At 40.1% G+C, this 22,470-nt stretch overlaps 1 protein-coding gene across 3 annotated transcripts in view; it reads left to right on the top strand.

Annotated features, from left to right (window-relative positions):
• The window catches only part of BMPER (BMP binding endothelial regulator), a 251,913-nt gene that overhangs the window by 130,033 nt on the left and 99,410 nt on the right, over nt 1-22,470 (top strand). For all 3 annotated transcript variants that reach the window (XM_059396591.1, XM_059396592.1, XM_059396589.1), the window contains exons 7-11: nt 2,326-2,425; nt 6,968-7,077; nt 10,378-10,518; nt 12,636-12,740; nt 16,246-16,291. In XM_059396591.1, coding sequence (XP_059252574.1) covers nt 2,326-2,425; nt 6,968-7,077; nt 10,378-10,518; nt 12,636-12,740; nt 16,246-16,291 — 502 coding nt within the window. The remainder of the gene's footprint in view (nt 1-2,325; nt 2,426-6,967; nt 7,078-10,377; nt 10,519-12,635; nt 12,741-16,245; nt 16,292-22,470) is intronic.

Genomic DNA, 22,470 nt, shown 5'->3' with positions numbered 1-22,470 from the left:
TGGAGAAGGTGTGAGGAAAGGCTGCGGGGAATCTTTCCCTTCTCTGAGGCATGAGTTCCTCATTTCCTGAGGCCTCTTGAGATATAAATTACTGGTTTCAGACAGCAGGTACCTGAGGGTCTACTAGTCTGCTTTCTAGTTCAAATCCCAGAGAAGCCAATCCATTGGAATTCCATTTGCCTAGTGATCTATTGACCAAATCTACTGATTTTTCTTAAAATTAATTATTCATAAATTTGGTAACAATTCATTTTGCACCAGATAGTTTTCACATGAGCCTTACAAAGGTGTTGGATGTAAATTGACTGGAAAGTGCTTTTTTTTTTTTTTCCCCTTCCCCAGCTTTCTGAAGATTCAATTACAAGTTGCTAAGGCTGGAAAAACAGACGCCTCTGGTGAGGCATCGAGGAGGGGAAGGGGGCATGCTGCATCTTTGAGTTGTACAGAGGGGAGAGATGCTGACTGCCAGAAGAGGTGGGGGCATGCTGAGGTGAAAAGGAAGGAAAGCGTGTCAGAGAGGAAGAAGGGGTACAGACAAAAGGTTGATATCCAGGATCTATAATGAACTCCTCAAACTCAGCACACACAAAACAGACAATCATATCAAAAAATGGGCAGAAGATATGGACAGACACTTCTCCAATAAAGACATACAAATGGCTATCAGACACATGAAAAAATGTTCATCATCACTAGCCATCAGGGAGATTCAAATTAAAACTACATTGAGATATCACCTTACACCAGTTAGAATGGCCAAAATTAGCAAGACAAGAAACAACACGTGTTGGAGATGATGTGGAGAAAGGGGAACCCTCTTACACTGTTGGTGGGAATGCAAGTTGGTGCAGCCTCTTTGGAGAACAGTGTGGAGATTCCTCAAGAAATTAAAAATAGAACTTCCCTGTGACCCTGCCATTGCACTCCTGGGTATTTACCCCAAAGATACAGATGTAGTGAAAAGAAGGGCCATCTGTACCCCAATGTTTATAGCAGCAATGGCCATGGTCAAAAAACTAAAACTGTGGAAAGAACCAAGATGCCCTTCAACGGATGAATGGATAAGGAAGATGTGGTCCATATACACTATGGATATTATGCCTCCATCAGAAAGGACGAATACCCAACTTTTGTATCAACATGGACGGGACTGGAAGAGATTATGCTGAGTGAAATAAGTCAAGCAGAGACAGTCAATTATCATATGGTTTCACTTATTTGTGGAGCATAACAAAAAGCATGGAGGACATGGGGAGTTAGAGAGAAGGGGGTTGGGGTAAATTGGAAGAGGAGGTGAATCATGAGAGACTCTGGACTCTGAAAAACAGTCTGAGGGGTTTGAAGTGGCGGGGGGTTGGGAGGTTGGGGTACCAGGTGGTGGGTATTATAGAGGGCACGGATTGCAGGGAGCACTGGGTGTGGTGAAAAAATACTGATACTGTTATGCTGAAAATAAATAAATGGAAAAAAAATTATAACCTAGGCTTAATGTACTGACACAAAACAATGACCATATTATCAAGTGAAAGTAGATTATTAAACAATATGAATGTGGGAAAAAAAAAAAAAAAGAAAGAAAGGGCAGAGAACAAGGGGCAGGGAAAAATTCAAATGCTCTGTAACTTCTCCCGTAGGCAGTTGAGCCTTTGCCATTCATTCCAATACCAGCCATCATTTGCCTTCTGCTTCTGATAGAAACAGGTTTGGTTAGCTGAGTGAGTTTGGTGAAATGGTTCTCCTGAATATTGGCTTTCAGCGTATCCGTTTTCAGCAACCTGGCTGCTTCCTCAAATCTGAGGCTCGTTGAGTCATGCTAGCAACACCTTTAAGCAGTGGCAGGAAGGGAAGTATTCTTAGAGGAAGATGTCTGCAGAACTTACAGAAAGATGGGGGTGTGAAAGAAGAGGAAAAGTCTCTGTAGACTCCAGAGGGCTCCTTTGCTTGCTTGGGGTTGGAAAGGGAGGCCAACTTGTCCTGGTTTGACCAAGACTTCCCCATTTTAGTACTGAGAGCCTCCAGCCTCAGGCAAACTGAGACGGTTGGCTAGTCCTAAGAGGGAAAAAGATAAATAAAGGTGATATTGGGTGGGGAGAGGTGATGCTGTAATAGACTTTTCAGGGGCAGTCTTTTAGAGGGTGTAGTTCATGTGGCCTACAGGGAGAGTAAGTGGAGAGTTCGGAGAAATTACACAGATGTGAGCAGTCACCACAGGGACCTAATACCAGGAAAGGCCCTAGGTTTGTTCCAGACATCTCGATTATATGATATATATGCACTTACTTTTCTAAATGTGCTTTTTTTTTTCTCTCTCTCTCTTTTCTTCAGGGAGGCAGGACACAGTGCGTGAGAGAAGTATGTCCCATTCTCTCCTGTCCTCAGCACCTTAGCCACACTCCCCCAGGACAGTGCTGCCCCAAATGTTTGGGTGAGTGACTGTTTTCAGGTCAAAGAACAATGTAATTCCTTCTTGGGAGTTTCTACTGAGAGTCTTCATTCACATTGTTATGTTGGGGGTCTCAGGTTGTCCTAGTTCATGACTTATTAGGAATACTTGCTTCCTCTGATTTTAGGAGTTTATCTCTTTTCTGAGGTCTTTACAGGGCTCTTTCTTTCTTTTCTTTTCTTTTCTTTTTTTTTTTTTTTTTTATGTAGGAGGAGCAGTAGGCAGAGGGAAAGGGAGAAGCAGCGAGCCCAATGCGGTGCTCGATCCCAGGACCCTGAGATCATGACCAGAGCTGAAGACAGATGCTTAACTGACTGAGCCACCCAAGCACCCCATCTACAAGGGGTTTTTTTCTCTCTTGTCTTCCCCTGTAGCCATAAACCTGGTTTGCCAGACAACCTGGGGTAATAATTCTTGACGGAGAGAGCAGTAATGAAGAAACTGTTTTTCATTGGACATGTGAGGATCAGTAGAAATAATTAGTGTTTTAAAGGCATATGAAGTTAACACATGGAGGAATATAGACCAGTATTACTTTTAGAGGCAAAAACATGCAAGAGGATAACACCAAAAGCAAGATGTTTGGGAAGAACAATGAAAAAATCGCCCACAAAAAAGGAAGATTAGCTATTTCTTTTTGAGCATTTACTATGTCCTAGGCACCATGCAAAACACTTTATATGCTTTTTCTAATTAAATTTTCTGAGGAAACTGTGCTGTATAGGTGTTAAATATATCATTCTGATGTGTAATATTGGTGCTATGATTAGTATAATTGCAGGAGATTCTACCTCTAGTAGAATCTAGATACGACCTCTAGTAGAATCTAGAAGGTGGCACAGCTAGGGAGTTATGGAGTTGGTACCTGAGCATGAGTCCCTGTGATTCCTAAGCCTGTGCTTTAACCTGCTGCTGCTCAGCCTCCCTAGTGATGTGGAGAGTGGCACACACATCGCTAAGTGAAAAGAGATAGCCTGTGATGGAGAGTCTCTAGGGCAAGAGATCCTTTGGCGCTTGTTTATAATCTGTATGACAGCTTCTTACATGTGATCTTCAAGCTTTTGAGTTAGTCAAGGTCAGACTAATATTCAAATATACGTGGCTTGACCCCATCATATGAATCCAATAGAACATCTCCCACTGGAATCCCCCAGCAACCCCACTTACATCTCCAGGGATCCTTGAGGAGGCTAACACATTTCCTGGGTACCACTGGCTTGTGTCTCTGTTCCTGCTGTTTGTCTCTTTATTTTCTTCCTTCTTCTCCTCCTCAGATAATAACCTCTCCTCCTTTACCTCTGCTTCTTCTTCTTCTTCCCCTTTCCCTTCCTCCCACCTCCTCCTCCTTCTTTTTCTTCTTCTCCTCCTCCTCCTCCTTTAACATCATTTTGTGCTTCCAGGGACATTCACTCTCCAGTCTTTTCACGTTCTGTGGTGCTATTGAATCAAGGCTCTTGTAGGAGATTTTATTGAAGGCTTGTGGTCAACGAGGAGGGTGATTACGCTAAAGAGAAAGATAGCGAACAACATGAAATGGAACCTTAAACTCCCTTTATGCATAAAAGGTCTTAACTATTTTGCTTTTAGGAGAGAGCCACTGTTTGTCTTTTATTTGGGCTTTCGTCTCCTATTCAGTTATTGTCCACACCTTTTTTTGATTTCTCCCTTCTTTCTGTCATAGTTTGATTTTCTCAATTCCAGAACATCCTGTTGATGGATGTTTTTCATTCCCAGCTTATCACAGCCATAGCCTGAGTCTGTTTTTCTGCAACCAAGTTGTCAAATAGAGATGTCTTGTTAAATGAAGGCAGTTTTCTCTTCTTCGAGGGATTCTTCTGCCAAATCTTCATCTAATAATGTGTACCTTCCTGCCACATGTATACACGCATACACGCACAAACACACACACACATGCGCACACACATGCATGCACGGACATAATCCTTTTTAAGTAACTATGAAATGATTACAAGAACAAGGGAGAATTGTTTAGACATGCCTGATTAAAGACATTTCCACTGAGATATGTGCTTCTTGGGTTGCCAGTGTGTGCTTGTACCCCTGGCATGGAGTTAGCTAGTTCACTGTGGTTGAAATCATCATGCCTTTAGTCATGGTGGACACAGCATTCCATCTAAGCAGGAAAGTCTTCGCAGGGGAGTTGGCATTTGGGGTCTGACAATGAAGATAAGTAGGTTTGATTAATGCTTTGAAGCCTGTTACTGTGGATGTGCTGAGTCAGCTCAGAAACTTCTCATATGACCAATGGCTGTTGTATTGAATGCAGATTTTTTTTGTCCACTTGTGGTCATAAGACAGACTACAAAAGGAATGGCAAGTCTTAGGAAACTTGAAAAATCAAATTCTCCCAAATGAGACCTTTTTTGACTGACCTAAATCCCAGTGGAATAATGCAGAAATGGCTTAAATTAGGCTGTATATGGAGTCTCTGAACCACTATTTTGAATGTTTGTTCTTATTTTGGGCCATGATGACTTTGAGATTATGGTAAGATTTTGTGTTCCTTGGGGGTAAAAAGAAACATACCCAAACAACAAAAGACAGAAAAGGAAACATTAGGATACTTTCTAGGTCCTAAAATCTTAGAGTAATTAGATTTTGGCTGGTTGGACACCAATTTGCTGTTAAATATTCCTTTGACCAGGATTCATTTATAACACCTACTCTTGCCTTTTGCACTGCAACCTTCTCTTCCTCTCTTTCTCATTTTCAAGGAAGAGACCCATCAGAGGTTTGTGTACACTGAGCACTCAATGCCCCTCAGAGTGACACAGCCTAGGATCATAATGGAATTTACACTCTTGCTAATAATGATAATACCCATCACCTGCCACTTATGGGGGGTGCTTAATGAATGCTAGGCTCTGTGATTACAGCTTCATATCAGTGTTTTTAGGTAAAAATGATATTTTTATTGGGTGATAATCTAGTTCACATTTGTTCACATTTGTTCAGGGGGATAAACTTGTTGAAGGTTCTTTTTGTTCAGTGATCTACTGATGCATCAGTCCACCAATCCATCCATCCATTTGCTCGCCATTTATTCTTTCAGCCATGCCACAGTACTGAGTACTATAAATGTAGTAAAAGCAACAAGCTGTGGGAACATGGGAAGGGGCTGCTCATTCTGAGGTAAAAGGACCTCTGAGGAGGTCATTTGGAGCTCAGCCATGAAGAAGATGTCTTTTGATTGGTGGAGAAAGAAGCAGGACTATATTTATATATTTAGATCCTGCCTCTTCTAAAGTACATGAAGCACATGTAGATAAAAGATAGGAAAAAGGATGGGATGCCTGGGTGGCTCAGGGGGTTAAGCCTCTGCCTTTGGCTCCAGTCATGATCTCAGGATCCTGGGATCGGGCCCCACGTTGGGCTCTCTGCTCAGCAGGGACCTTGATTTCCTCTCTCTGCCTACTTGTGATCTCTGTCTGTCAAATAAATAAATAAAATCTTTAAAAAAAGAAAAGATAAGAAAAAGGAAAACCAGGTTATCACATTTATAAAAATTGCAGAATTGAAACAGCACTAGTTTTAACTCTTGAAGGATAGAAAAATATCTCTGATAGATTAATATAGAGGACAGTGTTTACAACAGGGAAAAATGCATCACCTTCCTTTTTTTAGTAAATACAAAAAAAGAAAAAAGATATGGCTAGGGATGTTGCTTATTACTAGAATATCCTAAAACCAAGGTGTTATGTAACAGAAGTGATTTTAATGGGGGTGGGGGTGGCCAGCACACAGATTCCTGATGCTTCAGGGCCTAGAGAAAGGCTGAATTTCGTATTTTTGCAGGTAATCCTCCAATTTAGTCTGTAAGTTCTCACAAGCTTCAAGAAACTCAGGCCCTGGGTGTATGCATAGGAATTCCCATCTTAGTTGGGTTATCAATACTTGCTAAGTGTAAAATATAGTCCTTTAGCTAAATTTTATCTAACCATGAGAAAGGGTTTTTGGTTATATACTCTAGTATCAGAATTGTAGGTAGAGAGGGTCCTGTATTATTTTGAGGAGGCGTTATTGGTGTCATTTTACAAGTGACCAAGGATCATTCATTAGTGAGTTAACCCAAACATCTAAGTGACATGAATTTAGAATAATGCATTTTGGTGGTGATGGTGGTTGTTTTGTTTTTAATAGCTAAAGGGAAAGAGAGGGAAAGAGAGGAGTTTTGCTCAATGTCAGCTATGAGTCAGTGGCTAGGACTGTGAGCTCCATGAGGGCAGGTCGGCTTAGACCTGATTATCTTCGTCCGCTATGCTGGTAATAAAGATTTATTGAACTTAACAAGATTCAGTGTGAATCCAACTCTCTATAACAAAAGCTCTCTATATTAATGACTTCAGGGGATTCCCTGGGAACATCTGACCCAGGACTGTTTTTGTGCACCTGATTTACCTCGTCTTGTGAGAATGTTTAACAGCCCTGTGATACAAGTTTTGATGCCGAAGTGGGACTTCCTGGCTTCTGTCTTGCTTACATCATGCTGTTGCTTCCTTCCAGGTCAGAGGAAAGTGTTTGACCTCCCATTTGGAAGCTGCCTCTTTCGCAGTGATGTTTATGATAACGGATCTTCATTTCTCTATGATAACTGCACTGCATGCACCTGCCAGGTAAGGTGGTTCTGAGGGGCTGTGGTCCAGCCATGGTTACAGTTGGGGTTTTAGTGTGAACATTATAGCCAAACATGATAATATGTTACTGGAAGGAGGCATTATCAATACCATTTTACTAGTTGAACTCATACTCAAGGTTGCAAGGAAGTTCGAACATAAGATAAAAAATTACAATTCACTGTTATCTTCCCAGGACCTACAAGTTAGCTTCTGTAGGTGAGAATTAACTCTGAGGGGGCAATCCTGAGGTACTTTCTAAAATCAGACACATAAATGTGGCAGTATTCTCTGGCTCTAACTATCCAAGATAATTCTCTGACACACCTCACAGTAAAAATGACTTTAATCACATTGAGGAGGAAAGAAAGGCATGGATTTACAGTTCTTCACAAAGATAAACCTGATAGTTTGGGAAGAGAGTATTTATGCGTTGTTCATTGTACCATATCTTATTTGAGGCATTGCTTATTTTTCTTCCAAAGGCAACAGAGGTCTAATGACTGGTACAGAAGGAATGCCACAGCTCCAGAATTTTAAAGGGATGCACATTACACATTCATTGACTGTGCTTAGGTGGTGATTTATTTTTAAAAACCAAGAAGAGAATTATTCTAATGGGAGATACTAGGATCATTCATTAGTGACTTAACCCAACCATCTGAGTGACATGAATTTAGAATAATGCATTTTGGTGGTGATGGTGGTTGTTTTGTTTTTAATAGCTAAAGGGCTAGAGAGGGAAAGAGGGGAGTTTTGCTCAATGACAGCTATGAGTCAGTGGCTAGGAATAGAGTTCAGAAGTTCCTGATTACTTGAGGGATGCTTTGGTAAGTAGCATGCACTACTTCCGGGGGAGGGGAGGTGGCTCAACAGGCGCTGAACTGTCTGTTCCCTGGCACTGAACACTGAGTATTTCCTAAGCCTGAGAATACTTTCCTCAGGCTCCTTCCTCTCGTCCGTGGTTTGCACTATCCTATGCTAAGCATTATAGCCATTTCTTCTGTTTGCTTTGGCCTCCATCCCCCAAGCTTTTCTTCCTCTCCAAGAGTTTCACAGGTCAGAGCTTCCTCTTGAGGGTACTGAACCTTTGATGAAACACATCACATCCCCAGTTCCCTTAATTGTAGGAAAGCGGACTGACAACCCGTAATGCTTTCAGTGCTTTAGATCTCATAGATTCTTTAAGAGAAGATTAGGCAATATGCCCCAGTGCTCAAAAAAGTATAATGAGTATTGTTTCCTCAAGAGGTTGTCTTTTGTCAGAGTATGCATTCACAGTCATCTCTGGGAAATTGGATGCTTAAAGAATCAGGCTACAGTCATTTTGGAGAATCAGTGTTATTTTCTCTGTGCTTAGAGCTTCCCTCCCCAGCATCTCCATCCAGTGCCATGGCAGGGGCAGGAAACTGGTTAATAGTTCTCTGAGCACGGTATGGTAGCAGGTCTTTGCGCCTTCAGATTTGACGTACCTGGAGTGTGTCCTCATCTTCTTTCCATTTGATTATCAAACTCCTCTTCATACACAACGGCCTACCTCACACGTTACCTCCTCTTGGGAGGCTTTCCTGACTCACTTATGTAGGTAATTACTCTTCTTTTCTGTTACCTCTATACCTTTACTAGTTTACTGTTTGCGACATTATATTGTAATTTATTTGTTCCCATGGTTCTGTCTCTCCTTTTGCTCTGTGAACTCCTTGTAGACAGAAGCACATCCCTCCATCTCCATGTTCTCCTTGCATAAACTACTCCCAGGCTTATGATCTAATGGGTATCCTCTGTGTGTGTGTGTGTGTGTGTGTGTGTGTGTGTGTGTGTAATGAAAGCTGGGAAATCTGCTACCATAAAGTATGTATTACGTGAGAGCTAGGGAGTGCCCTGTTTTCAAGCTAGAAATCAAGACATGCAGCTTGGCAGTGAATTTCTTTTCTAATTTATGAATTAACCTATAAGAATTTCTATGTGCCAGGAACATATTTCACTTAAATTGCACAGTACATCTGAGGGGTAGGTATTCTCACCTCCATTTTGACGATGGGGACTCTTGGCTCAAGGAGACAGATTTGCATAAGATAACACACTTAATAAATGAACTGTTCTTGTCCAGTGCTGAATCCTATCCATTGTCTGATGTGGTAGAACCTTAGAAATAAAACACAACTAATGCCATTTCTGGAAGGGTTATCTTATTGTCATATTAATCTTAGATGGATAGTCAGTAAGAGTATAGTAGATGAATACCAGGAGTACCTCTTAAAGTCATAAGATTAACAGAGAAGATTAACAGATCAACAGTTGATTTACACAACCTGTTTAAGTGCTCTCAGTGCTAACTAGTAGGAGAGGGCTTGGTCTTTCTTCATTTCCCTGTCATGGGTCTTCCACTAACTCCACAATGTCAGGGAATTGCCCATCTACTTGGGACATTGCTTTCCTCCAACCCTGCCTGCCACCAAGTCTCAGAAATGTTTTGCTCTTACATTCCTTCCAGCTGGCAACCTACTCCAGTGAAACTGCAGCTTGTTGGCTGGGGAACTGAAGAAGTTTACTTTTCTTAAACAGCTCTGAACGTTACTTCAATGTGTTGCTGAATAAATCAGTAGGCACAATTTACTTGACTACTGTGTTCATACCATGCCACTTCTTTAGAAAGCAAGCCATATCCCTTAAAGTTACAGATATAAACTCATCGCTCTCAGGGTGTAAGTGGCCTGTGAAGGTTACATACTTTATTGAAGAGCCCTAGAGCCCAGGCCTGTTTTGGAATTGCTTGTTCAGTTCTTCTGTGAACATAGCCCACACTAAAGAATTTCATCTTGAGGAGGAATGTTAGCTCCTAATGCTTACTTTTTTGATTAGATATAACGCCTTTATGCTAAACCCCTTGAAGGTGGCATAAAGTCCTAGAGGAGACCCAGGAGAGCAATGCTCATGAAGGACTTGCAAGAGGAAAAAGCCAGCAAGAAGGAAACTGACAGGCCCCTAGTGAGCCAGACTTACTTGCCACACGTTGGCTGGAGTGGAACCAGAAGTTTCTTGAACAATGAGTTATAGACTCATGGAACGTAGCGAGGGTACATCACACTTCTCATAGCTTCTTCATTTTCTTGTCCAAGTATCTCATCAACAAACAACATTTTGAAAGGAAAGAAAGATTTATTGCAACAAGTTACAGTGTGATATCTTCAGAATATGTTTAAAAGCAGTTAGTTGTGGGGTGTTAAAAGGAACGTCAGGTGGGATGTTTAATAGAGATGGAAAGCATTTTTAATTTCTTGTTTGCCCCCGGGCCCCCAGGACTCCACTGTGGTATGTAAGAAGAAGTGCTCCCACCCTGGGGGCTGCCTCAGAGGGGAGCAGACGTGTTGTGAAGAGTGCCTCCTGCGAGTACCTCCAGAGGACGTCAAGGTGTGCAAGTTTGGCAACAAGATTTTCCGGGTATGTCACAAGCCAAGCGCCTGAAAAACACTATACTATATGGAAATGTAAAAAGCTCCAGATAAAAAGCAGGCCAGAGTTATCTACATTTTATAGACACATATTTCGTGTGTGTATGCAGATGTAATTATTTATATTGCAATATTATATATACCTATATTTAAAATCAAGTACACCTGGGGCAGAGAGGCAACTATTTGGAAAAATGGTTTTCTTTGGCTTTATTTTTGTTTTACAAAGTATTTTAAGCCTGTGAAACATATGGCCCAGTGTGGTGGGCCAGTGATTGGGACTGAGCTGAAGATGCCCTGCCCTGGTGGTACTGTTATGGGTGCCCTAGTGACCAGGGCATCTCATTCAGTCAGAGACGCTCCATGTCCCTCTCCAAGATCCCGTGGTTCTATAGCTTAATACTTTAAAACTTTTTCACAAAGCTGCTTTTCCAAAGAGAGATTTTTTCTTACTTGGAAGATGTCCAGGTGAGATGTTTATGTCATCCCAACCATTGAGTGAAGATGAGAGCACCTTGGCCCAGCTGAGTTAGCAGGACTGGCCACCGACCCTCTGCTACTCATTGGCGGCTCCCCGTACTTCTCTGTTAGCAGAGCTGCTCAGTGACCACGTGAACATCAGGGTGAAGATTGTTGCCTTTTCCCAAAGGGCTTTCCATCCGGTCTGTTGGGTGGAGGGTGTCTTTCTGTACCTGAAGGTGCCACCTCAGGACATTCATGAGACCGAGACCCATGGAGTCAAGTCAGACATGGGAGCACCTCATGCTGCACTTAGCCAGATTTCCTTTAACGTTGACAGAATTGGAGGGAGAGTCTTGATCCCTATGGAATCAGTAAGAAGACATGTTGTGGCGTGCCAAAAGAAGAGGGTCATGTGTGTGCTGTAGTTACATAGGCTTCTCAGTGCCTCTCATGTGTCCTTTAAACATAAAGGTATCCTCTGTTTCCTGAGTACCGAGATGTAGTAGACTCCCTGTCGTGCTGGTGTTGTGGGCAAAGTGTTTTCAAGGCTCCTTGTACGAAGGGTCCTATCTGTAATGAAGCCTAAAATACTTTGCAGAGAGTCATCTCTGAAACACCAAGTCCTAGAAATGTGCACTCAGAGAATTTGGACTAGTCAGATGCCCTTTACGACAGTCAGTTAGGCCTTTCTCTCCTGAAAAATAAAAGGCCCTCACAATCCTGAAGATAGCTTCAAAAAATGAGGAGAAAGGGGAGAAGGGGCAATTGTCATCAAAATCTGAGCTACTTTCTCTGTTTTTAAGGAAATTTGCTGCTTAGATTTACCAACACAGGAAGGGTTTTATTTTCAGACTCATCTCTCCTGTGTGTAATCTACTTTTCCACAAGTGAGGCCGCACGTCCCTGTGTGTTCTCCAGAGGAATGGGGCTTCTTGGGGCTGGGTATTTGGCAATTGAATATTATAAATTCAGTGAGCCAGATATATTCCTCAGAAAGTCCTCTCTGGGCTAGAAAATGTGTTCCAAGGTGCTAACCAGCTTTTTGGGAGGAGGGTATCAGACAGGCAGGGACACATTATGTTGAAGAATTCTGTCTGGGCTCCACATGTTTGGATGGCTTGCTGCTCAGGTGTCTGCCTGGGCAATGAGAGTCCTTTGAATTAGCCTCTGTTCTTGGCATGTTCTTGTCCTATGTGGTCCATAACTATACCCATCTGGGAATAAACTAACTACTTTTGTACATCTCGACTTCTGGTGTCTGGGAGAGCTTAAACATTTCAGTTCTATCAAATAGGAAAATCAGACCTTTGCTGCTTGATCATGTATGAAAACTCATGTTTGTCTTCCAGGGTAAAACTAAGTAAACAAGGCAGGAACAGCAAGATGCAACTATGACTTGATTAGACACACAAGAATTCTTTTTATATCCTGGAGAGGGGGTACGCGCATGCACACACACACACACACACACACATACATCCTCCAATCACATAGGTGGAGATAGACACCTCAGGATAATTTAGCCTGATGATGGATCCCTCACTCAGGGTAAGAAATGCTCTCCTTGGCAGAAAAATCCAAGCCTGTTGGATTAACTCCCATCAGCCTCCAGCTGATAGCAGAATCCTGTGCTCTCTCCTGTAGGATGGAGAGATGTGGTCCTCTGTTAATTGCACCATCTGTGCTTGTGTGAAAGGCAAGACAGAGTGTCGAAAGAAGCAGTGTGTTCCCATCAGCAGTTGCCCGCAGGTATGTCTGGAATGCAGGTTGATTTTTTTTTCTTTACCTTAAGATCTCGGGAAACATCTTACATGTGGCATGGTCCCATGCCATCTTCTGAACACAAAATCCAGATCTGTTGATACTTCCAGGTTCCTGAATAGCCACAACACCCTTTGCAAGGCTTACTCCTACTTTTTCTGCACTTCCCACCCGGATTCTAGTCTCACGTGAAAATAGCTCTAAACCTTGCACTTGTCCCAAATCTCCTATTCCTCGTTGACTTTTCCCACATTGTTTTAATGTCTCCAACTCCTGTTAGATCTGCTCTCTTTTTCCTTCTGCTGGGTTTTCCTTTGAACACCATAACCAACCTTCCCATTTTTCTCTTCTCTTTTTCTCTTCTTAAATTAGGGATTTCTTCCCTCAGCAGTTCAAAGCAATATGTAGTTGTTCAGTCATAAACTCCTCTAGGGGTTTCTCCGGTGGCCTAGCAACACCCCCCGACCCCTCTACTGCATTTTCCTCCCCTAACCCTGGCCTCCGTTGTAGCCCCAAATGGAAATAGCGCCCCTATGGAAATATCTCTTTTCAGAAACCTACAGTTCCAGTACTCTGAATAAAGCCACCATTATCTTCTAAAGCACGAGCTTCAGTGAATTCACCTCGGCAACTTAAAACCTCTCAAGGTTTTATGCATTTTGGGAAAATGTCAAACCTATTCAGTACCTTCCAGTGAATGAAAAAAATATATCCATATATTCAGGACATAGTTCTCCCTTCTCTGTTATGGACAGCTTTTAATTTTATTCACATCTGTTATTATTATAAACAAAAAGTTGCTGTTTTTACTTGAGCGCCAAATGAGACACAAAAAACAACAGCTGTTGCTATTGCACAACTGAATGAAGGGGGGGAGGGAAAAAAAAACCCTAATTAGTCTTGCTTTAAAAAACCTCAGACAGAAAACTGAAAACCTCCCATGAAAGCAAAAAAAAAAAAAAAAAAAAAAGACACAATAAGTAGACTTGAACATGGTCTGCTTATAAATATTCATTGGGCAGAATGGGATCATATCATTTATGCCAGTCCTTGGGGAACCCTCGCTGCTAATGAACTCCGGTGGCACATGTTGGTAAGAATGGGCTTCCTTATTCTACAAGACAAAAACAGGATGCTTTGCCAGCCTGGTGGCTCAAGTAACTAGCCTCAGCAGGCCGCGGCGGCCTTTCCAGTTTGAGTCTCGCCGCGTGTGCCAGCCTTGATGGGTTTCATTGTCCTGTTGCTGGGGGGAGGTCAACGTGCTGGATGGCGGCATCTCCTTAGCCTCTCTCCTCTGTGACTACCTCATCCGTCTCTTCAAGTGCAGACCTCTCTCCCACCTCACCCCCTCCTAGTCTTGTCAAAGCTTGTCCTGCCCCAGGGGCCACCTTTGTTTCTAGGCTTCCTTCCAGTTGTTCCTCTGGTTCACACTTTCCTTCCTCAGGGGCCAGCACAAGGACTTTGGAAGATAACTTAGTTCTACCATGGAAATGCTGTTAAATGCTTATTTCCCCTCCCTTGCATTGCCTGGGGAAATTTAAAAAAGTCCTTTTTTTTTTTTTTTTTTTTTAAAGAAGCAGACTCTATTCCCAGCTCTATCCTTCCTGGCTGCTCTTCATCTCTTTTTCCAGAAGTATGTGTGCCTTGTTGAAGAAGGGTTTTATGGTGGGATTTCCTGTCCATCCTCCTTGGCAGACCCCTCCCTCTTTTACCCCCTCCTCCACCCTCCCCCCCCAGCCCTGAGGCAAGGAGCACCTTTGAGGAGAAGGGCTGTGAGGGGTTCCAGTGGGGACAGATTGTTGTAACACTGCCGTCTCATCATCACTGATATGCACAGAGACTTTCCCTATAGTCGCAGGACTTCACCTGTTGAATGTTAAGACCACCCCTTGGAGTTGGTGCTATTACTAAACCCTTCTTACCAGTGAGGTCACAACGTGTCCAGAGCTCCACAGCTAGTTATGTGGACCTTGGGAGCCTAGACTTCTTAGCTTGTGCCTGATTTATTCCTTATGTGATTCTGTGAGATTACCAGTTCCACTCAGTTCCAGGAGAAAGGAGATGGCAGTTTCTGCCAAGGTACAGAGGTAGGGGATCACATAGTCACCCTTTGTTGGGGCCTTGGTTCTGGTAGCTCTGCCTCCTCTGATAGAGCACTTTACTGCGCTCCCCTGGAGCTACCCCTCCATCGGCCCGGAGCCAAACTCAGTTGGTCTTTTCTTCAACTGCTTTCAGTCACAAGAAACCGAAGGGGGCCTCTTGTGCCAAATAGAAACAGAAAATAGAGCACGCCTGGGTGGCTCAGGCAGATAAGTGTCTGCCTTCAGCTCAGGTCATGATTCCAGAGTCCTGAGATCTGGTCCTGCCTGGGCTCTCTGCTCGGGTGAGAGACGGCTTCTCCCTCTGCCTCTCTCCCTCTGTCTCTCATGAATAAATAAGTAAAATCTTGGGGGGAAAAAAAAAGCCGTAGATAATTGAGCTGTAGGCAATGAAAATATGTCATAATGCCCCAAACCAGGGAGGGCTGAGTGTGGCCGAGTTTTAAACCTCATTCAAAGTTCTCATAGCCTTTAATGTACCAGTTTAGGCCTGGCTGATGCAAAAATAAATGAGATATGGTTCTAGTTCTTCAACTGTCAACAAACATTTTTAAAGTCTGTAGGATTTTTTTTTTTTTTTTTTTTTTTTTTTTTTTAGGATCTAAATCTATTCTTCAATGCAATTGACCGCTAGTGGCAATTGACCACATTTCTTTTTCTCTGTGAGTCTCAGTGAAAAGACAATGCCATTCTCTGATATCAACCCTGAGAATGTGTTTCCTCCTTTTAATGCCATGCATTAAAAAATTGGAAGAAATGGAATATAGGAGATTACACTGTATTTCCAGAAAGGTAATGGAAAATTATTCAGCATTTCAAAACCCTCAACTTCATTGGCTTTGACTGCTGAACAGTGACTTAACAATGGATAGCATACCACTTTTCTGAAAGAAGAAATCTGACCGCATTTGTTCTGTAGCACAGATATCGTCCATCTCCGTAGGCCTGCGCTTGGGGTATGATTTATTGTTTGGGCCCCTCTGACGAGCAAAGACAGAATGAAGCCTTCCGTGGATTGAGAGGATAACAGATGATTCCCATTTTTATGTGTGTACGCTCACTCTCTGGGGGGTAGTTTGGATATCAGTGAGAAGGTTGAATCCAGACGGTCTCCATCCTCCCTCCGTGTAAGAAAAATCACACCAATGAGCCCCTTGGATATTACAGTTCTCAGAGGACAAGAATAGGAAAGCTTTCTCAATGACTTTGCCTGGCATTAGAACCTGATACTTCAAAGTTCATTTTTGCCATCATCATCACTGGGCATTAAGTTCAAATACAGCTTGGGCTGGTTTCATTGGTTTAACTGGTATTAGATTTAAAAACAGTTTTGTCCTCAGCAGACCCTGTTTCTTAACATTAAATTTGTTTTTTTTCCCCCCCCTCTTGATTAGGGTAAAATTCTCAACAGAAAAGGATGCTGTCCTATTTGCACTGAAAGTAAGTTTATTCCTTTGGAAATTGCTATTAATATTTGTTTCACACTTTATAATTCAACAGGAAAAATGGTGGTGTAAGGTTTTGTACATTTTATGTCTCTCAGTATGGCATGGGATCACCCCACTTTCCTCCAGAAACTTTAAGTCAATTGTAACCCTCTCACAGAAGCACAGAATTGAGATGTTTCCATTCGAATTTGTTGCTAATATAAATTTAGAAGTTGAACGGTCTGATGAGGTTTTAAGAAGAACCAGATAGCTTAATATGCATTTAAACTAATAGCATCTGTAGTCCTAGCAGTTAAGGGGATATCCAGTAAGACAAACACTATACGTAATCTGGGAGGGATTTTCCTTCTGTCATTATTAAACCAAACAGCTACACTTTCTCCTCCCCACCCACCCTCTTTACCATTTCACCTGTGCACATCCAGTGTTCCTGTTGGCAAAGTGAACAGAGGTCTTTAGACTGAAAATCGTTTGGCCATTCTGTTATTTTTAAACTGAGTTTTTGAAGGATCTCTCTAATAAGGCTTAGTCTGAAAGCTGGCTGAGACTGCACTACTTCTCACTCAGATGGAGTATAGCAACAAGTTCAATGTTAGCCCCACATGTTGACATAGGACTAGCAAATTGCCATTTTTGTCCATTTCAAATTCATATGGTTTTGAGACCACTAATATTTCTTCTATTTATTTATTTAGCTTCATGTGTACAGTTTTATAATTCAACATCTGTATACACTAAAAGTAATCACCACAAGTCTAATTACCATCCGTCACCATAAGTTGACTTTCTTCATCCATTTCACACACACCCTCCCCCATCTGCATCCCCTCTGGCAACTGCTAATCTGTTCTCCGTAACTCTGAGTTTGTTTTTATTTTTTTTATTTGTTTCTTTATTTTAGATGACACATAGGAGTGAAAGCATGTGGTATTTATTTTTCTTCATCTGACTTATTTCACTTAGCACAATATCCTCAAGGTCCATCCATGTTGTCGCAGATGCAAGAATTCATTCTTTTTTATGGCTGAGTAGTATTCCATTGTATAAATATACCACATCTTTATCTGGTCACGTATCAGTCACTTAGGTTGTTTCCATATCTTGGCTATGGTAAATAATGCTGCAATGAATATAGAAGTACATGTATCTTTTCTAATTAGACTTTTTGTGTTCATCAGATAAATATCCAGAAGTAAAATAGCTGAATCACAGGATAGAGGAATCTGTATACTGTTTTCCATGCTGGTTGCACCAATTTACACTTCTGCCAACAGTACGAGGGTTCCCTTTTCTCCATATCCTTTCTAACACTCGTTATTTCTTGTCTTTTTGATAATAGCTATTCTAACAGGTGTGAGGTGATGCCTTACTGTGGTTTTTTTGATTTTCATTTCCATAATAATTAGTGATGTTGAGCATCTTTTCATGTGCCTGTTGGTCATCTGGATGTCACCTTTGGAGAAATGTCTATTCTGAGCCTTTGCCTACTTTTTAAATTAGGTTATTTGTTTTTTTGTTTTTGTTGTTGAGTTGTATGAGTTCCTTATATATTTTTGGCATTAACCCTTTATCAGATGTATGGTATACAAGTATCTTACCTCATTCAGTAGGTTGTCTTTTCATTTTGAAGGTGGTTTTCTTTGTTGCGCGGAAACTTTTTAGCTTAATGAGGTCCCACTTGTTTATCTTTGCTTCTGTTTTCCTTGCTTTGGAGTCAGATTCACAAAGATGTCACCAAGACTGATGTCAAGGAGCATATTGCCTATGTTTTCTTCTAGGAATTTTGTGGTTTTAGGTCTTACAGTCAAGTCTTTAAATCCATTTGAGTTAATTTTTGTGTGTAGTGAAAGACAGTGGGATAGTGGTCTGTTTTCATTCTTTTGCATGTGGCTGTTCAGTTTTCTTGCAATCATTTATTAAAGATATTGTCCTTTCTCCATTGTATGATCTTGGCTCCTTTGCATACATGAATTGTTCATATATGTGTGGGTTTATTTCTGGGCTCTCAGTTCTGTTCCTTTGATCCATATTCTGTTTTTGTACAAAAAATATGATTACTAGAGCTTTATAGTATGGCTTGAAATCAGGAAGTGTGACACCTTCAGTTTTGCTTTTCTTTCTCAAGATTGCTTTGGGTATTTGGGGTCTTTTGTGGTTCCATTCAACTTTTGTATTATTTGTTCTAGTTTCATGAAAAATGCTATTTTGATAGGGATTGTAATAAATCTGTAGATTGCTTTGGGTAGTATGGACATTTTAACATTAATTCTTCTCATGTATAAGCATTAAATATCTTTCCATTTATTTATGTCTTCTTCAGTTTCCTTCATTAGTGACTTATAGTTCCATGTACAGGTCTTTACTTCTTTACTTCAATGCAATTATAAGTGAAAAAATTTTTAAAATATTTATTTTTGATGTTTTGTTATTAGTGTATAGAAATGCCACAGGTTTCTGTATATTGATTTTATACTCTGCAACTTTACTACATTCATTTATTAGTTCTAATTATTTTCTGGTGTATTCTTTAGGCTTTATGTATATAATATTATATCATCTGCAAATAGTGAGTTTTTCTTCTTCCTTTCTGATATGGATGACTTTTATTTCTTTTTCTGGCTTAATTGCTTTGGGTAGTACTTCGAAGAAATATTTCTAGATTTTCATGGCTGAGTATGATATTACATGTGGGATTGTTATATATGTCTTAATGTTGAGGTATGTTCATTCTGTATACACTGTTGAGGATTTTTATCATAAATGCATGTTGAATTTTGTCAAATTCTTTTTCTGCATCTATTGAGATTATATTATTTGTATTTTTAATTTTGTTCATGTGATGTATTCCATTGGTTTGTGGTCATTGAACCATCTTTGAATCCCTGGAATAAATCCTACTTGATTGTGGTGTGTGATCCTTTTAATGTATTATTGCTTTTGATTTGAGGATTTTTGCATCTATGTTTATCAGGGATATTGGCCTGTAATTTTCTTTTTGTGGTGTCCTTACCTGGTTTTTGTGTCAGGGTAATGCTAGCTATGTATTTGAAAACTTTTCCTCCTCTTCAATTTTTTTGGACAAGTTTGAGACTAGGTATAAATTTTTTGGACAAGTTTGAGACTAGGTATTAAATTTTTGAATATTTGGTAGAATCCACTACTGAAGCTATCTGGTCTGGATTTTTTGTTTGTAAGGAGGTTTTCAATTATTATTTCAATTTCCTTATTAATAATCTCTCTATTCAGATTTTCTATTTCATCCTGATTCAGTGTTAGAAGATTGTATGTTTGTAGGAATTTGTCTATTTCTTCTAGGATGTCTAGGAGCTCGTTGGCATATAATTGATCATAGTACTATCTTATCACCCTTTATATTTCTCTGAGACTGTTACTTCTCCACTTTCATTTATGTTTATTTCTTTGATTCCCCTTTCTTTTTTTCTTGGCTAGTTTAGCTAAAGGTTTATCAATTTTGTTGGTCTTTTCAAAGAGCCAGCTCTTAATTTCATTGATCATTTTTGTTTTATTTTTAGTCTTCATTTCATTTATTTCCACTGTGATCTTTGTTATTTCCTTTCTTCTTCTAATTTGGGCTTTGTTAGTCCTTATTTTTTTTAGTTCCTTTAAGTGTAAAGTTAGATTGTTTATTTGAGATTTTTCGTTTCTTGAGGTAGGTCTGTATTGCTGTGAACTTCCCTCTTAGGACCACTTTTGCTGCATTCCATAGATTTTGGTATGCTGTATTTCTGTTCTCATTTGTCTCTAGTTATTTTTGGATTTTTCCTTTGATTTCTTTGATGACCCATTGGTTGGTTAGTAGCATGTTGTTTAGTCTTCATGTTTTTGTATTTCCCCTTTTTTTCTTGTCATTAATTTCTAGTTCCATACCATTGTGGTTGGAAAAGATGTTTGATATGATTTCAATTTTTTTTTAGTTTATTGGGACTTTTGTGGCCCAGCATGTGATCTATCCTGGAGAATATTCCATGTGCACTTGAGAAGAATGTGTATTCTGCTGGTTTGGGATGATTTGTTTTGTATGTCTATTAAGTCCATCTGGTCTAATGTGTTGTTTAAGGCTGATGTTTCCTTATGGATTTTTTTTTTTTTTGTCAGAATGACCTATCCATTGATGAAAATGGGATATTAAAGTCTTCTGTTATTATTGTATTACTTTCAGTTTCTCCCTTTAGTCTGTTAACATTTGCTTTATATATTTTGGTGTTCCTATGTTGAATGCATATATATTAATTTAATTAAATCACTTAATATAAATAAACACAATATTGACATAAAAATGTTATATCTTTTCTCTGGGTTGACACTTTTATCATTATGTAATGCCCTTCTTTGCCTTTTATCATAGTCTTTGTTTTAGAGTCTATTTTGGGGGCACCTGGGTGGCTCCATCGGTTAAGCATCCAACTTTTGATTTTGGCTCAGGCCATGATCTCAGAGCCCATGTGAGGCTCTGCACTCAGTGCAGAGTCTGCTTGTCCCTCTTCCTCTGCATCTCCCCCCACTCACGTGTGCTCTCTCTCTCTAAAATAAATAAATAAAATCTTTTTTTTTAAAGCCTATTTTGTCTGATATGAGCATAGCTATTCCAACTTTCTTTTCATTTCCATTTGCATTGGATATCTTTTTCTATTCCTGTTCTTTCAGTCTGTGTATGTCCTTAATTCTGAAGTGAGTTTCTTGTTATCTCTTGTAGGCAGATAGCTTTCTGAAGTGTTTCATCAAAACAGGAGTATTAGTACTGTCATTATCAAATTAGTTCCATTGTATAAGCAGGATTAACAAAGCCATGAAATCTCTTAATAAAGTATTTTATGAACTAGTTAGCCTTAAAGAAGTGGGCTTTGATGGTGGGTTGAAAGTAGCTTTCATGTAGAAACAAGTTTTTTCATCCACATGTTTAAAATCATATAGTTAAAAGTTATCCTGGCTTTGTTTATCTGGACAATAGATATGTATATGAGATATAATAAATTTATTCATTATTTTTATGTCTCACTATTTTCTGAGACTGAGAGTCATTAAATAATTACATATCATACACTGGATAAAAATGTTGATTGAATTAATGAAAATTAAACTGTAGATTTTACAAAATGATTTTTCTTTGAAGAGGATGCTGTATATAAAATAACTCAAAGGAAGCCAACCAAATATGACTCAGTACTGAGTCCAGCAGTTAGTGCAGGAAGAATTACCTATGATTAACATACCAGTTGATTTCAAACAGTATAAATTATTACATTTAATCATCGTCCCAGATACTCTCTGAGGAAACTTTGTTTATGGATGGTTTGGAGGCCACATCCAGCTTCATTCCTTTCTGGATGAGCAGAGTAGAGTTTAAATTGACAAGGTTCTCCTCTGTCTCCAAGTCAGTGAAGATGTTTGCTTTTCTCTAGAAATTATTTTGAAGTAGACATGGAGTTCAAAGAGCTCTTAAGATGTTCTCACTAACCTTTTCAGTTTGCATGAGTGCAGAGAGGTTACATCTGCTAATCACAGTGCTGTCAGGCAGGATCACTGCTTATCAGTTTAGTAAAAACATGACCATTCTTGTGCAGAAACACCTCAAAGATTGAATTATCTAAATTTATGTTACAAGAATGAAGGTGAAGATTACTGAGATAGTTGAGAGAAAAGTTACATTTCATCATTAGTCTATCCACTCTGAGCTAGTCTTTTCATATTTAGAATAATGGTGGCTTATCAGAAAGAAAAAAAGAAAAAAGTAGGATGGGCATGACAAAATCAAAGCCAGTTTTTAATCAGCCATATTAACTATTGTATTTGTAAAATATGGGAATGAGCCTGACTTCTGTCACTAAGAGAGGCAGTTGGCAAGGGGGAAAATCACCCAGCTGTTCGGGTACCAGGGAGACCATGGACTGTGCACCTGCATCCAGCAGGTCAGTGCGGGAAGAGCCCAGGCATGCGGTTCTTGGTCCAATCTGCATGATATCATCAGATGGCTATTTCTCAATTTCCTTTGGTGTTCTTTCCATCTGTTTACTCTCTCTTGCTCTCCAGCAGTTCTTCCATCAGTGCTGTAAAACACATTCTATTGGCAAGGTTTATTTATTCAGATTGAGTTAAGAGATGGGATGACTTCCAATTTTTTTCAGCAGTGCCCAGATTTTCCTAATATATACA

This window comes from Mustela nigripes, chromosome 4 (genome assembly GCF_022355385.1).
Source record: "Mustela nigripes isolate SB6536 chromosome 4, MUSNIG.SB6536, whole genome shotgun sequence".
NCBI lineage: Eukaryota > Metazoa > Chordata > Mammalia > Carnivora > Mustelidae > Mustela > Mustela nigripes.
The sequence above is the reverse complement of the archived record's forward strand: the minus strand, read 5'-3'. Positions and strand labels throughout refer to the sequence as shown.